We start from the raw sequence: 15,143 nt of genomic DNA on the forward strand, positions 1-15,143 counted from the left end.
CACACCACAGTGGGACCGCCCCTGAGTGAGTATAATCTAACTTCTTTTTCTCACCTTCCAGGATACATCGGGGGCTTATCGACAGCATTACAGAAGGCTGTAGATAAGCCCCTGATGCTGGTGGGCTTAGCTCACCCTCGATTTTGGGGGTGACAGGTTCCCTTTAAAGATAACCTGTCAGCATTCCTATTTTAGCAAAAACTTGCATTGGATATGAAATAACAATTCTGGATTATCATTTCACAGAACTCTACATCATGACGATCCTCGGTTATTCCTACTAGAAATTTATGAATAAATTAACACTGTGAACCTAATATTTGTATTTCTTATTTAAACTTTTTTGATTATGGATGAATCTAAGTGAAAAAAAACTTCTGAAAGCCTCTGTATGAAATGTGGGCAAATGAAGAAATACTTGTTAATGCCATATCATGATGACATGCTAATTGCAGGTTTGATAAAACCATAGTTAGGCTAGATTTCCCACAATGAGCTTTTTGGTGAGTTTTCGATATTGCAGATTTTCTGTACCCTTTAACTAACGTAGGTTACCTGCATTTTTAAAAAAATATGTAACGTAAAAAAACCCCACCAAAAACGCCTTGTGAGAACGTAGCTTTATTCTCTTTATACATTTGAAACTACAGTAACAAAACTAACCTGTGTGATAGAAAGGAAAAAAAAAACCTAAGAATAGTTCTGTTACATTGTGGTTTCCAGAGCTCAGACAATAAACTGCTGTAACTTTGAAATTCAGTTTTAATCTTCAGTAGTTGGGAATTGGACTTTCAGTGGAAATGTAGCACAATATAAACATGGATTAACAGCGCAGTTACATTCAGAGCTGGTTTCTACTCCGAGGTTTTGCTACTTAATAGGAGACCATCAAAGCTATTTTGTTTCTGATCCTGTTCCTGCCCACTCAGGCTTTTTTTTTCCTCTGATACAGAAGCTTCTGTAATGCTTCAAGTTGAGTTACTAAGTGCAATGAGAGCTTTGAATCAACAGCTCTAGTGGGGGAGTGAAGGGAGTTGGTTCTTCTCAAATCACTTGGTCTGCAAAGGTGCTGGAGAAGCTTCTACTCCCTGGATCCCCAGGATCTGATCTTCACTTCTAAGAAGACCTTTTCCCATTTTGAGCCTTATTCTTTACTACAGAGAAGAAACAATTCCTATTGTCCTCTACCCTGTTCATTGAGAATATACACTCTGGACCTCATGCTTCTGGACCTAATGTATCCCAATGCCCACCCAGGAATCTTACTAACCTGAACCTACTCTATAAGATGAAGAAGACTACATCATCTGTGCTCCTTGCCACTTTTCCTCTTCTGCTTTTAGTGAGTATCTGGACTACAGTGTAAATCTGTCTCCTTAAAATGAGCTCTGCACACAAAGCTTCTTCTGCCTTTCCAAATACTCTGCAGGACTTGATCTAGGTATCGGTTTACAATTTTATTGAAAGGATTTAATTAACAGAACCTTATAATTAAAGGAATATTGAGATTGTAATCATTTAGATTTTCTTAGCCATATAACACTATGATAAAAGCATGCAAATTTAATTTTTTACAATCCTTTTTTTTTTACTAATATTTCCCTGCAATGTTTAATTATTATGTATCAGTATCACAGTGATTAAACTTCAACTTTGAAGTAGAAATACCCATTACTAATATTGTATTTTTGTACCCCTATTATCATCATCAATATTTGCATTATAGTTGCAATAACGTAATCGGTTTATTACCTGGCCACCTATGATAAACCACAACAAGCCGTGCAACTCTTCTTTGTCACATTGTTAAACTGTGCCTCTACCATTGTCCCAATAATTATTGGTATTGGTATTTCCTTTTGGAGTCGTTTTTTAGCCACCAATGCAAAGTATAAGGCTATGTGCACACGTTGCGGATTCTCTGCGGATCCGCAGCGTTTTTTGCAGTGCAGAAACGCTGCAGATCCGCAATTGATTTACAGTACAATGTAAATCAATGAGAAAAAAAAAAAATGTGCACACTTTGCGGAAAATCCGCTGCGGAAACGCTGCGGTTTAAAAAAAGTAGCATGTCACTTCTTTTTTGTGAATCTGCAGCGTTTTTGTACCCATTCCATTATAGAAAACCGCAGCAAATCCGCAAGAAAACCGCAGCAAAAACACACAAAAAACACCGCGGAACTGCACAAAAAACGCTGCGGAACTGCACAGAAAACGCTTGGGAACCCGCAGGTGCGTTTTCTGCCAGGAGAGGCAGAATCCGCACCAGAAATTCCTAAGCCGAATCCGCATTGTGTGCACATAGCCTTAAGGAAAGACAGATCCATCCCTTGCTTCTCTATTTTGTCCACTTTTGTCCTTGACTCCCAAAACTTGCAACATCATCAAGAACTGCAACCAAACTGCACTCAGATGCAAAAGTTTTTCCTCCATTGATCTTTCCTTATTTGTTAATTGAGCGACTAATAAAAAGCTGCGGAAATTCATAAGAACATATATTTTTTTTCTGGTGCGTTCTCACATAGCTTGTTGCTTAATTGAAGAGGCAGTATTTATAGAATTAGTAGGATCCTTTTATAGGATTACATACATCATCAATTTGTGAAGCGTATGATCCTGTAATGTTTGTGTGTATGTATGGACATACTTGTACGAAGTTGTGTACCTCCGGCAGCGTGTCATGGCCACATGCAGAGAGTAGAGGGCGCTATTGCACTTCATTGAATGGACATAGCGGTGATCCGGGTATTGTACTTTGCAATCTTTTGCTTTACAATTGTGTCAATTTTACTATAATTGTCACTTTGTTATTGCTGCAATATTCTGTAATCGCCATTCCGCTTTTTACAGTACATGCAGGATCATTTTTCTTCCTGCATTTGTTTATTTACAAATATTGCAGTTTCTGATGTGGCGAATATTACCTGTGAACGTAAACAGTCATTTTTTTTATTTTTTCACATTTTGGAAAAACTTTGTATTTAATTGTAATTGACTCCCACAAAGCGTACCGAGTGTTCCTCTCCAGAGCGTATTACTCATGTGTAACCTCACGGCTATTATCTTGTTTGTGCAGAGCCAGGCAGTGAAATATACATTATGGCAGGTTTGCTAAACATAGAATCATTCAGATATGAAAACATTTATGTTTCAAATGCATTAGAGTCAGCGAAAGTTCAGAGTGCCGCGTGCTGAGCTCCCTTTACCGTCAATGTACAGCGCTGGAGGAGGTCGCCTTCCTTCTTTATTGGGGGAGACGCTATTTATGCTCAGTAGAGATTTGATATTATTTAGGCTAGGTTTGCATTGGAAAATCCATTAAGAGATTTGTCGTGATTTTATCCCAAGAAGAAAAGTGTTAAAATTATAGCATCCTGAACGTAAATCAAATAAACCCCATTATATTGAAAGGGATCCACCTCTCGCCATTTATATAGGACACATTTTTTTTTTTACAGGAGTTCTGTTTTTTTGTTTAAAGGGAATCTGTCACCAGGTTTTTGCTACCCCACCTGAGAGCAGCATAATGTAGGGGCTGAGACCCTGATTCCAGCAATGTGTCACTTATTGAGCTACTTGCTATCATTTTGATGAAGTCTTTGTGCTGCAGATCTAGCAGTTCTCTGAATGCTGAGCCCTGTATAATCCCACCCACACCACCGATGTACAGTACAGTGTACACAAGAAGCTGCGAGAAAATGTGAAACTCAAGAATTGCTGTTTTTCTGGGCACCGCATACCATTAAAAAATGCAATAAAAATCAATCAAATCTGTATCAGTAAAAATCTAAGCTTGCCATGCAAAATACAAGGCTTTATAAAGCTCCACTGGCAAAAAATAAAACCAGTAGGGGTCTCGGAAAATGGTAACACAAACCAAATTTTTGTAACCACTAAGAACTACGTAAGTTTGGTATCACCTTAACTGTACTTACCCGGAGAATAATGTTTCCAAGTTATTTTTTTTAACATAAAATGAACACTGTAAAAGCAAAACCCCCCAAAATATGAAAAAAAAAAAAAAAAAAGATAGATTCCGGCTTCATAACATTCACCTTTGAGAAAGAACGCAGGAGAGGGTTAGAAACGCGTTTAGTATCACACCATGGATTTATGCAATTAGCTTTTACATTTTGTCCAATACATTTTTTGATTTTATGAAGATGGATTCTGTCTTTTGATCTTCCGGATTTTCTACGTTTTCCCTGCTTCTGCACGACATGAGCCATTTAGGTGATCTCCTTAATCCCAGAAAAAATATGACAATTTTGTTTCACAATTCATCTCCCTTTTTTTCCGCATTTTCGGTACATTATATGTTAGTAAAAAAAAGTTATATCTCTAGGAAGAAGGAGAGAAAAAAATGAAAATAAAAAATCGCCCTGTCTTTAAGGGGTTAAAATGGGCTTCTTTAATAATGTAGCCCTGATGGGAGCGTGCGCATTGACTGCTTTTTTCCCTCTCTTTTTCTAAACACATCCAAGATGGCGCTGGCGACGGTGATTCGTCAGCTGTAGATGCCTGACGTAGTCCTGATCATGCGCAGCAGCTACTGAGGAGTTGACATCATCAAAGATGGCGCGAGCGTCTCCGGAACACTCAGTGCGCCTGTCTGGCTTGAGTATTTCCTGTTTTGCGTTTATGACTTGCGCAATTTCAATTAATAGACGCCGGATTTAGGCGCTTATAGTGATTCTATAATGGGGTGAGTCCTACCAGAAAAGTCTGCACAGCTAACACTTCATATCCATTAACTCTGTCGGAACTTGTTCTATGTACATTAATCATGTTGTCAAAAACGATATGTAAAAAATGTATACATGCACTAACAATGTGGTTATATGTGGCACTTTATTTGTCTAATTGATTTGTAAATAGATGCGCTGATAAATTGTCTGTTCACTTTTCATATTTCATATATGAGGTAGGTAGACATTTTTTGCAATGGGTTGGAACTGTACAAAAATAACAAAACTCTGCTGTACTCATCTTCCCCAAGTGCAGCATTGGCTCTCCCTGCTTCTATAGACGGAAGAAGTCATTGAGCCCAGTGATTGGCTGCAGTGGTCCTGCACACTGTAGTTGTAATGGTATCACTGCTGCCTGTCAACAAAGGCCATGTAGCGGCGTCAGCATTACAGCTACAGTGTGCATGACCGCTGCAGCCAATCACTGGGCTCAGTGGCTTGTGCCGTCTACAGCCAGAGAGAATAAAATAAATCTCCAGTACAATACCGACACTTTTCCCAAACTTGCTATTATGCAATAAATGACACCATGGCAACTAAAATGATTTTGGTGTTCTTGTGTACCTTGCACTAAATAAACCGTAGCAAACAGATTTGTTATTTCATGGATATTGGCATATTCTCCGATGTTAGTAAATAGAGAGCAGACATTCACTCTGGGGATTGCACGCCCCCCGAGCCTCCAGAGCAGCCCGGTCCTCCTTCTGGCAGACAGTTTTCTTTTAAAATGTTATTTTTCTTTTTTCCACTTAAACAATGAAGATTTCATTAAGGGAATCTGTCAGCACATTTTTATATAAGGAAGTAGTGGTATGGCTGTGTAGGTGCTTGTCAACAAAAATGATAGCTTTTTTTTCCCTTCCATTTCCGGCACTGATCATGTCAGGTTACGTCCCTGTGAGCAGGGCTGCCACTAGGAATTTCGGGGCCCCATACTAGCAACATTTTCAGGGCCCCCTTGAGACTCCGCCCAGGCTCCACCCCAGCTCCGCCTCCACCACTCGAACTGTTCACAGTCCCACCGCTCTCTCTTGGAAAAACTCCACTTCTCACCAATCACACATTAACAGTTCCCATCACCAGATCACACATATAGCCAGCAGCTTTTGTTTTGGCCAAAAGATTTTTCTAATCTGCCACCACGACAAGGTAGACTCTTTTGGCCGGGCCCTACTCTATGCTAACCTATTAAAAATTTGTTAAAATATGCAATACAATTTAGGTATATTTTTATTTATTTTTCAATTTTTAAAATGACCAATAATATCACATCCAAAGGGACAAATACCACCGCAATATGACCAGACACCATATTACCACTTCATAGTGACCTATAATACCACATACAAGGAACAAATACTGCCACACCATGTCCAGATCACATATTACCACCACAATGACAGAATAATAGCACATACAAGGAAGAAATACCACCGCACCATGTCCAGATCACATATTACCACCACATGGTGACCAATAATACCACATACAGGGAACAAATACCGCCACACCATGACCAGACCACATATTACCACCACAGTGACCAAATAATAGCACATACAAGGGACAAATACCGCCACACCATGGCCGGTATGACTGAATACTGCAATACTGATCATTAATAAAAAAAAAACACAATACTATCACCATAAGTGCCATTATACACAGGAGATCTGTACTTAGTATGCAGTGTCTGTGTACAGGTAAGACACTGACTCACCAGTGACGTCTTTAGGTTGTGTTCTTTTCATTCCTGCCCCCAGTGTTGTTTTCATTCCTGCCCTGTGTTGTTTTCATTCCTGCCCCGTGTTGTTTCCATTGCTGCCCCCAGTGTTGTTTCCATTCCTGCCCCAGTGTTCTTTTCATTCCTACCCCCAGTGTTCTTTTCATTCCTGCCCCAGTGTTCTTTTCATTCCTGACCCGTGTTCTTTTCATTCCTGCACCCTGTGTTCATTTCCATTCCTGCCCCCTGTGTTCATTTCCATTCCTGCCCCCAGTGTTGTTTTCATTCCTGCCCCTAGTGTTGTTTTCATTCCTACCCCGTGTTCTTTTCATTCCTGCCCCAGTGTTCTTTTCATTCCTACCCCCAGTATTCTTTTCATTCCTGCCCCAGTGTTCTTTTCATTCCTGACCCCAGTGTTCTTTTCATTCCTGCCCCCTGTGTTCATTTCCATTCCTGCCCCCAGTGTTGTTTTCATTCTTGTCCCCAGTGTTGTTTTCATTCCTGCCCCCAGTGTTGTTTTCATTCCTACCCCGTGTTCTTTTCATTCCTGCCCCAGTGGTCTTTTCATTCCTACCCCCAGTGATCTTTTCATTCCTGCCCCCAGTGTTGCTTTTATTCCTGCCCCAGTGTTCTTTTCATTCCTGCCCCCTGTGTTCATTTCCATTCCTGCCCCCTGTGTTCATTTCCATTCCTGCCCCCAGTGTTGTTTTCATTCCTGCCCCAGTGTTGTTTTCATTCCTGCCCCCATGTCTCCCTTCCTGCCCTCTTGTCTTTATCATGCCCTGGGCTTGCCTCAGTCAGTAAAAATAAAAAAAAACACCTTTCTTACCTGGCCGCTGTCCAGCGCCGACGTCCACCCCAAGCATTTCAGTGCGGACCGGGCCGATGCGGGCCCCCTCTGCCCACCGGGTCCCATACTACAGTCAGGGCAGTAATGCCCTGATGGCGGCCCTGCCTGTGAGCTCCTGATAACCCCACTGACCTGTGCTTCATATCGGAGCAAAACAGCTGTCTCAGATGCCTGAGCCAGGAACCTAATTTCCCAAGACACTCGTACGATATTTATGGAACGTTATCTTCTGGCAGTAGATCAAAAACAAAAGAGCTTCGGCCGAGATCTCAGCAACTTGAGGGAAACATGTCGCCGGATGAAAGCCACCAGCAGATGACTATGGATGCAGAAAACCCCTGTTTGGTGGACACACAGGTATCGGCACTGGATTATAAATGACTAGCCTCTGAGGTAGCCAGTCAATTATTACCGGAGATATTTCACGCTCTAAAAGAGACACAGGAAAGATATATATCTTGGTACCGTGTTAGACAATCACTAACACTGCATCCAATGCTGGAACAGCCAAACGAAATGACTGAACAAAAGAACAGAATAGAGGCCAAAATATTTGCTACTGAAGATGATGCAGATACAGATCATGAGACTTTATCCCGACTTACCAGAGAAAACACTGTTCTAAGAGACCACGTAGATAGCTAGAAAATAGATCCAGAAGAAGCAATCTCATAGTACTGGGACTACCAGAATCATTCACATCCAGGGAGCTGAGAAATCCAGGCAAATCTGATATCCCGAAAGCCCTTAATATTGCAGTTAGCCGAAGGATCGAAAGGGTACAAAATATTGGACCTCCAAGAAGAGGCGCTGATAAGGGGGAAAACAACCGCACAAGGCAAGACCTAGTAAAATATCTTGACTTTGCTAACAAAAATGACATAATTCAGGAAAAACAGGACTCTAGAGCCGTGATCAAGAAGAAGCAGAATCCAAGGTTTTGAAGAATCGTAATTTATGGTTGACGTGGCAAATTCAAGACGTCGTCGATAGTTCTTTAAAGTTGACCTTGAAGTGGATAAACTTAGTGCTCCCTATGAATACCTTCTCTCAAACTAATGGGTGTATATGGATACTAATGAATATAAAAAAGTGTTCAAGCCAAACAGTAATGGGGATACTAAACTCCATGTTATCTCCTGAACCACCTTAGGTAGAGTTTATAAAATATATAACATATATACTGCAAATGAGAACAACAAAGCATTTTTCCTCCAGTTAGAAACAAAATTACAAGAAGACCCAAACCCTAATAAGATTTTGAGAGGGGATTTTAACTCAGTGGTTATTGTACATGAGGACAGAAGATACAGAAAAGAGATAACCCAAATAATGAGGTGACATGACAAGATATTACCTCCGTTATTAACTTCGAGTGACCTCCACAATACGTGGAGACATTTTCACCCTCAGGACAGGGAGTTCACTCACTACTCACACAATTGCAAATCATGGTCCAGGATAGATTACTTTTTGATCTCAAGAGGTATAATTGGAAGATTTGACTCTATCCAAATATAAAACAGAGTGATATCCGATATAGTCATACTGAATCTCTAAACATTTACCTCTCTAGAACAATCCAGAGTTTTTCAAGGGAGTTGAAAATAAATTGTTTAAAGAGCGAAGATCAAAAGGTATACATAACATCACACATTTTGTGCATCCCACAAAAACGAGGTGTTTGGAACAATGGGAATTAATTGAGAAGTTTCACTTAAATTCCAACGACACATTACAATTTCAAACAGATTAGATATTCTCTTATGAATCAATTGGAAGACATCACCCAATAAAACATCTCTAATGATTTGAACTGCTTGATGAGGGCCTTGGCGAGATCATCTTCTATTTCTTTCCTATACAGCGAGATAAGAAATATAACACTGGGCGTAAAACCCAAAACTTTTTTTTAAACATTAGAAGAAATAATTCAGTGATCAAGACATAGGGTCTAAGATAAGGAAGGGTTGGAAGAAAGTATGTAGAGTAATAATCAATGAGATGTGGAGGCAAACACAATTCATAGTTATCCATAACGTAATTTATGTTTTCGATCTCCCAGAAACACCTCTTAAACCCAACAGAATCATGTAATGTCCAAAATGTAGAGGTGCCACAGTCATTTAACCCCTTCGTGACCTTGGGATTTTCTGTTTTTCCGTGTTTGTTTTTCACTCCTCTCCTTCCCAGAGCCATAACTTTTTTATTTTTCCATCAATATGGCCATGTGAGGGCTTATTTTTTGTGGGACGAGTTGTACTTTTGAAAGACGTCACTGGTTTTACCATGTCATGTACTAGAAAATAGTAAAAAAAATTGCAAGTGCTTTGAAATTGCAAAAAAGTGCAATCCAATGCGTGTTTTTTGTTTGGCTTTTTTGCTAGCTTCACTAAATGCTAAAACTGACCAGCAATTATGATTCTACAGCTCATTACAAGTTCATAGACACCAAACATGTCAAAGTTATTTTTTATCTAAGTGGTGAAAAAAAATTCCAAACTTTGGTAGAAAAAAAAAATGCGCCAATTTCAGATACCCGTAGCGTTTCAATTTTTCGTGATCTGGGGTCGGATGAGGGCTTATTTTTTGCGTGCCGAGCTGATGTTTTTAGTGATACCATTTTGGTGCAGATATGTTCTTGTGATCGCCCGTTATTGCATTTTAATGCAATGTTGCAGTGACCAAAAAAACCGTAATGTTGGCGTTTCTAATTTGTTTCTCGCTATGCCGTTTAGCGATCAGGTTAATCCTTTTTTTATTGATAGATCGGGCGATTCTGAATGCGACGATACCAAATATGTGTATATTTGATTTTATTTTTATTGTTTTATTTTGAATGGGGTGAAAGGGGGTGTGTTCCCGCCTCTGCATAGGGGGAATCTCGAGCCATCTCCGCTGTGGTCTCCCATTCCTCTGCAGCTGCAGTGGAGCCTGCTCAGCGGAGACGTCGGTCCCAGCGTCTGGCTCAGCCTGATACGGTGCGGATGGTTTCTGCTGCTTTCCCAGGCTCAGCCATTGTAGCCAGTACTGGTCAGCGGCAAGCAGACGTCTCTAGGACTAAGTCCTGCTTTTTCCCTTCTGAGCATGCCCAGGATACGACCTCTCATTGGAGGTCAGGGGTCACATGCTCAGGTACTGCTGCAGCTCCCATTGGTCCTCTAGGAAGGTCCTGAAGCTGCTGCAGCTATAAAATGTTTGCACGGCCGCACGGCCACGTGCTAGTATCACTTCATGTTATGAGCTTGCTAATTGTGGTTGCGCCTGTATGATTGTATTCAGGGACCCGACTGAAATAAGCCCCTAGAATACTGGCACCTCCGGTGAGGAGTTTTTGTGTACTTCTCTGTGTGCGTGACCACTGACTGCCATCAGCTCAGCAGTTAGCTGTGTTCCCCTGTAACGCTAACAGGGCACAGCGTGTTCTTTTCTGTGTGACTCAGTGAAGTAACTGAGTTCACTTATACCGCCATATAGTGCCGTCATTTTCTAGCAGCAGGTTGTCTCCTGCACAGTGGACCCCAGGTTGCAAACGCACCAATTATAACATCCATATTAACTCGGTGCGTTCCGCCAGTCCTCACAGGGGGGTGATTTAAACTTTTATATTTTTTTTATTTATTTCATATTTTTTTAAACATTTTTTTTACTTTTGCCATGCTTCAATAGCCTCCATGGGAGGCTAGAAGCTGGCATAGCCTGATCGTCTATGCTACATAGTAGCGATCATCAGATCGCTCCTATGTAGCTTAATTACAGGCTTGCTATGAGATGAGCGCCGACCACAGGGGGGCGCTCACAGCAGGCCGGCATCAGTAACCATAGAGGTCTCAACAAAAGCAACTACTCGCCTGTTCTACCCGGCGCTAGCTCAAAGTAGTTACTCATTGTTCCTGCTGGCGATCCAGCTGCTTCACATCAACAGAGTATCTCTTCTTCAGGGATGCTCTGTTGATATGGCGTGACTGCTGATATCATGCTAATAGACATCAGGCTCCCAGCAATTAGGCAGCGGAGAGTCGGCTGTCAATCAGCTTGACATTGTGACATTTGCAGTCACGCCCCATCAGCAGAGCAGAAGAAAAGAAGCTGCTCTGTCAACATGACGTCAGCGGAAGCCCCTAAATTGGCAGTAGGAGCGGTCTGTGATCGCAGAGATCGGTGCCAGGCACAACAGGCAGATAGTTAGCAACTACCTGCCTATTAGTTCTTAGGCCTGTAGTAATAAATTAAATAGTCCTGAATAACCTGAAAGATTAACTAAAGGTAATAAAATATAACCTTTATTAAATATCCTAAAAAAGTACAACGAGCACCACAAACTTATAAAATAATGAAAAATTGTAAAGAAAAAAATAGAATGAAAAAAGGTAGTAATGGCTTCCTCAAGTGTGAAGTTATCAAATATAAATAGATTAGACTACCTACACGTGGTGTCAGATATATATATATATATATATATAAATATATATATATATATATTAGATAATATAAACACAACGCCCCAGTAGATATACAGTTCAGTGACCAATATATAGGGGTGAAAGCATTAATGCAGTAGGCTCAGTGCAGAAACTATGAAAATCATATAAAGTGCAAAGAAAAGATCCAGAGAACCAAATCATAAAGTGTAAACCTATATTCAAGAACAACATAAAAGCCACATATGGCTGAGGAAGGTAATGACAGTAACTGGTCCAGAATGTGGAACCACAACTAAAAACAGGCAACAAACAGGCAAAAATAAACAGATAATATAATGCTCAAGGGGTTATAAGTGCATGTGCAAAGAAATGTTTTCATACAAAGTAAAACAAATGTGAAGTGGAAACAAATGAGTAAATAGTGGTGGAGTCAAAACAAAGTTGTTAACGCCCCCTGAGGAAGCGAGACTAATTGTATGCAAAACGCGCGTTGGGGTTTGTGGCCGAGGCTCTGACGGGACCGAATATATAAATGGGTAATTATTGCCTGTACTTATTTGCATTAATGTAGGGATGACAGGCACGCTAAGCTATGGACATTGTAACAAGTGCAGTGATTTAAATAGCGTGATTCTCTGCTACATAGTATTGTCTACACACACTGTTACTAGGTTAACAATAGCAGGCTTACTATAGGTGCTTGACCTCTTGTTTCCCAGTCTCTCCTCGGTCATATATTACACCTATGGATTTATTCACTTGTTTGCACATATGTGACCCATGTAATTAATATCTATTATATAGTTATGTAATTTTAAATAAAATTTTGTTTATTTTTTGGTATTTTTGACTCCATGTCCTCCTTATTACAAAGTTGTAAACAGTGTTGAGAAACCAAAGCGTAAAAAAGGGAGATATGTAGTAAATGCCTGGTGTTACCTGGAGGTTGCGGTGCCACTGCCCCAATGCGCGTTTTAGCGAAGTGCCTTCTTTTGTTGATGCTGGCTTATTATGCAACATAATCTTTAAACGTCCCAACTCTATCTTCATGATTGAAATATTCAGGACATTAATTGTTCTGCCTGGATCTCACTTGTATAGTAAAGGCCCAAGTAATTTTGATTGAGTAGACTGACAAATTCCTTGAACCTCAAACAGAATCTTACCAGAGGATCGGGATATCTTTTATATATCTTGCTCATAGGACTACAGACGATGTATATCGGTCCATCTCATCGGTAAAGATCACCTGATCCTCCCACCAGCCAGGATAAATATTTGCATAACTTGGCTCGCAAGGACTGCCCATTGCATTCCCAATCAATTGGTGATAGGATAGAATGGAGAGAATAAATAGGAGTAAAGTGAGAACTAAATCGTTATGCACTGTATATTGAAGACCCCACAAACTTAGAAACCAATTAAGGCTATGTTCACATTTGCGTTGCGTCGGGCGCAGCCGCGGCGACGCATGCGTCATGCGCCCCTATATTTACCATGGGGGCGCATGGACATGCGTTGTGTTGCGTTTTGTAACGCATGCATCTTTTTTGACACAAGCGTCAGGGCGCAGAGGGTGCTGCATGTTGCATTTTTTTGCACCAAAATTCATGCTAAAAATGGACGCATGCATCACAAAACAATGCGTTTTGCATGCGTTGTGCGTTGCGTCACCGACGCAACGCGCAACAACACAAATGTGAACGTAGCCTAATGGCTTCACACCCTTTCTAATGTGGGATGGAGCTATAAAGGGTCTTTAAATCTGGACTGGCAAGAAATGTTAGAGGCGAGCAAGAGATACCTTCCATTATCTTAAGAATAAGAATATATGTTGTGTACAGCCGGGACCAGCTGCTTCGAAAGCATCACCAAACCAGGGATTCAAGCTTCAGGAGGCTAATTTGCATATTCCAGGTGCCTTCTGGGAGAAGCGAAGTCCCCCTAAGCTAGAAGATCGTTGGGTACAGCCGGGACCAGCTGCTTCGAAAGCATCACCAAACCAGGGATTCAAGCTTCAGGAGGCTAATTTGCATATTCCAGGTGCCTTCTGGGAGAAGCGAAGTCTCCCTAAGCTAGAAGATCGTTGGGTACAGCCGGGACCAGCTGCTTCGAAAGCATCACCAAACCAGGGATTCAAGCTTCAGGAGGCTAATTTGCATATTCCAGGTGCCTTCTGGGAGAAGCGAAGTCTCCCTAAGCTAGAAGATCGTTGGGTACAGCCGGGACCAGCTGCTTCAAAAGCATCACCAAACCAGGGATTCAAGCTTCAGGAGGCTAATTTGCATATTCCAGGTGCCTTCTGGGAGAAGCGAAGTCTCCCTAAGCTAGAAGATCGTTGGGTACAGCCGGGACCAGCTGCTTCGAAAGCATCACCAAACCAGGGATTCAAGCTTCAGGAGGCTAATTTGCATATTCCAGGTGCCTTCTGGGAGAAGCGAAGTCTCCCTAAGCTAGAAGATCGTTGGGTACAGCCGGGACCAGCTGCTTCGAAAGCATCACCAAACCAGGGATTCAAGCTTCAGGAGGCTAATTTGCATATTCCAGGTGCCTTCTGGGAGAAGCGAAGTCTCCCTAAGCTAGAAGATCGTTGGGTACAGCCGGGACCAGCTGCTTCGAAAGCATCACCAAACCAGGGATTCAAGCTTCAGGAGGCTAATTTGCATATTCCAGGTGCCTTCTGGGAGAAGCGAAGTCTCCCTAAGCTAGAAGATCGTTGGGTACAGCCGGGACCAGCTGCTTCGAAAGCATCACCAAACCAGGGATTCAAGCTTCAGGAGGCTAATTTGCATATTCCAGGTGCCTTCTGGGAGAAGCGAAGTCTCCCTAAGCTAGAAGATCGTTGGGTACAGCCGGGACCAGCTGCTTCGAAAGCATCACCAAACCAGGGATTCAAGCTTCAGGAGGCTAATTTGCATATTCCAGGTGCCTTCTGGGAGAAGCGAAGTCTCCCTAAGCTAGAAGATCGTTGGGTACAGCCGGGACCAGCTGCTTCGAAAGCATCACCAAACCAGGGATTCAAGCTTCAGGAGGCTAATTTGCATATTCCAGGTGCCTTCTGGGAGAAGCGAAGTCTCCCTAAGCTAGAAGATCGTTGGGTACAGCCGGGACCAGCTGCTTCGAAAGCATCACCAAACCAGGGATTCAAGCTTCAGGAGGCTAATTTGCATATTCCAGGTGCCTTCTGGGAGAAGCGAAGTCTCCCTAAGCTAGAAGATCGTTGGGTACAGCCGGGACCAGCTGCTTCGAAAGCATCACCAAACCAGGGATTCAAGCTTCAGGAGGCTAATTTGCATATTCCAGGTGCCTTCTGGGAGAAGCGAAGTCTCCCTAAGCTAGAAGATCGTTGGGTACAGCCGGGACCAGCTGCTTCGAAAGCATCACCAAACCAGGGATTC

At 41.8% G+C, this 15,143-nt stretch overlaps 1 protein-coding gene across 1 annotated transcript in view; it reads left to right on the plus strand.

The window, feature by feature from the left end:
• The first annotated feature begins 975 nt into the window (after positions 1–975).
• VIPR2 (vasoactive intestinal peptide receptor 2) overlaps positions 976–15,143 on the plus strand; it is a 171,844-nt gene continuing 157,676 nt past the window's right edge. Inside the window, exon 1 of the mRNA XM_069729711.1 lies at positions 976–1,342. Within this exon, the coding sequence (XP_069585812.1) occupies positions 1,289–1,342 (54 nt within the window). The 5' untranslated portion in view covers positions 976–1,288. The remainder of the gene's footprint in view (positions 1,343–15,143) is intronic.

The sequence above is a fragment of the Ranitomeya imitator genome, chromosome 6 (genome assembly GCF_032444005.1).
Source record: "Ranitomeya imitator isolate aRanImi1 chromosome 6, aRanImi1.pri, whole genome shotgun sequence".
Lineage (NCBI taxonomy): Eukaryota > Metazoa > Chordata > Amphibia > Anura > Dendrobatidae > Ranitomeya > Ranitomeya imitator.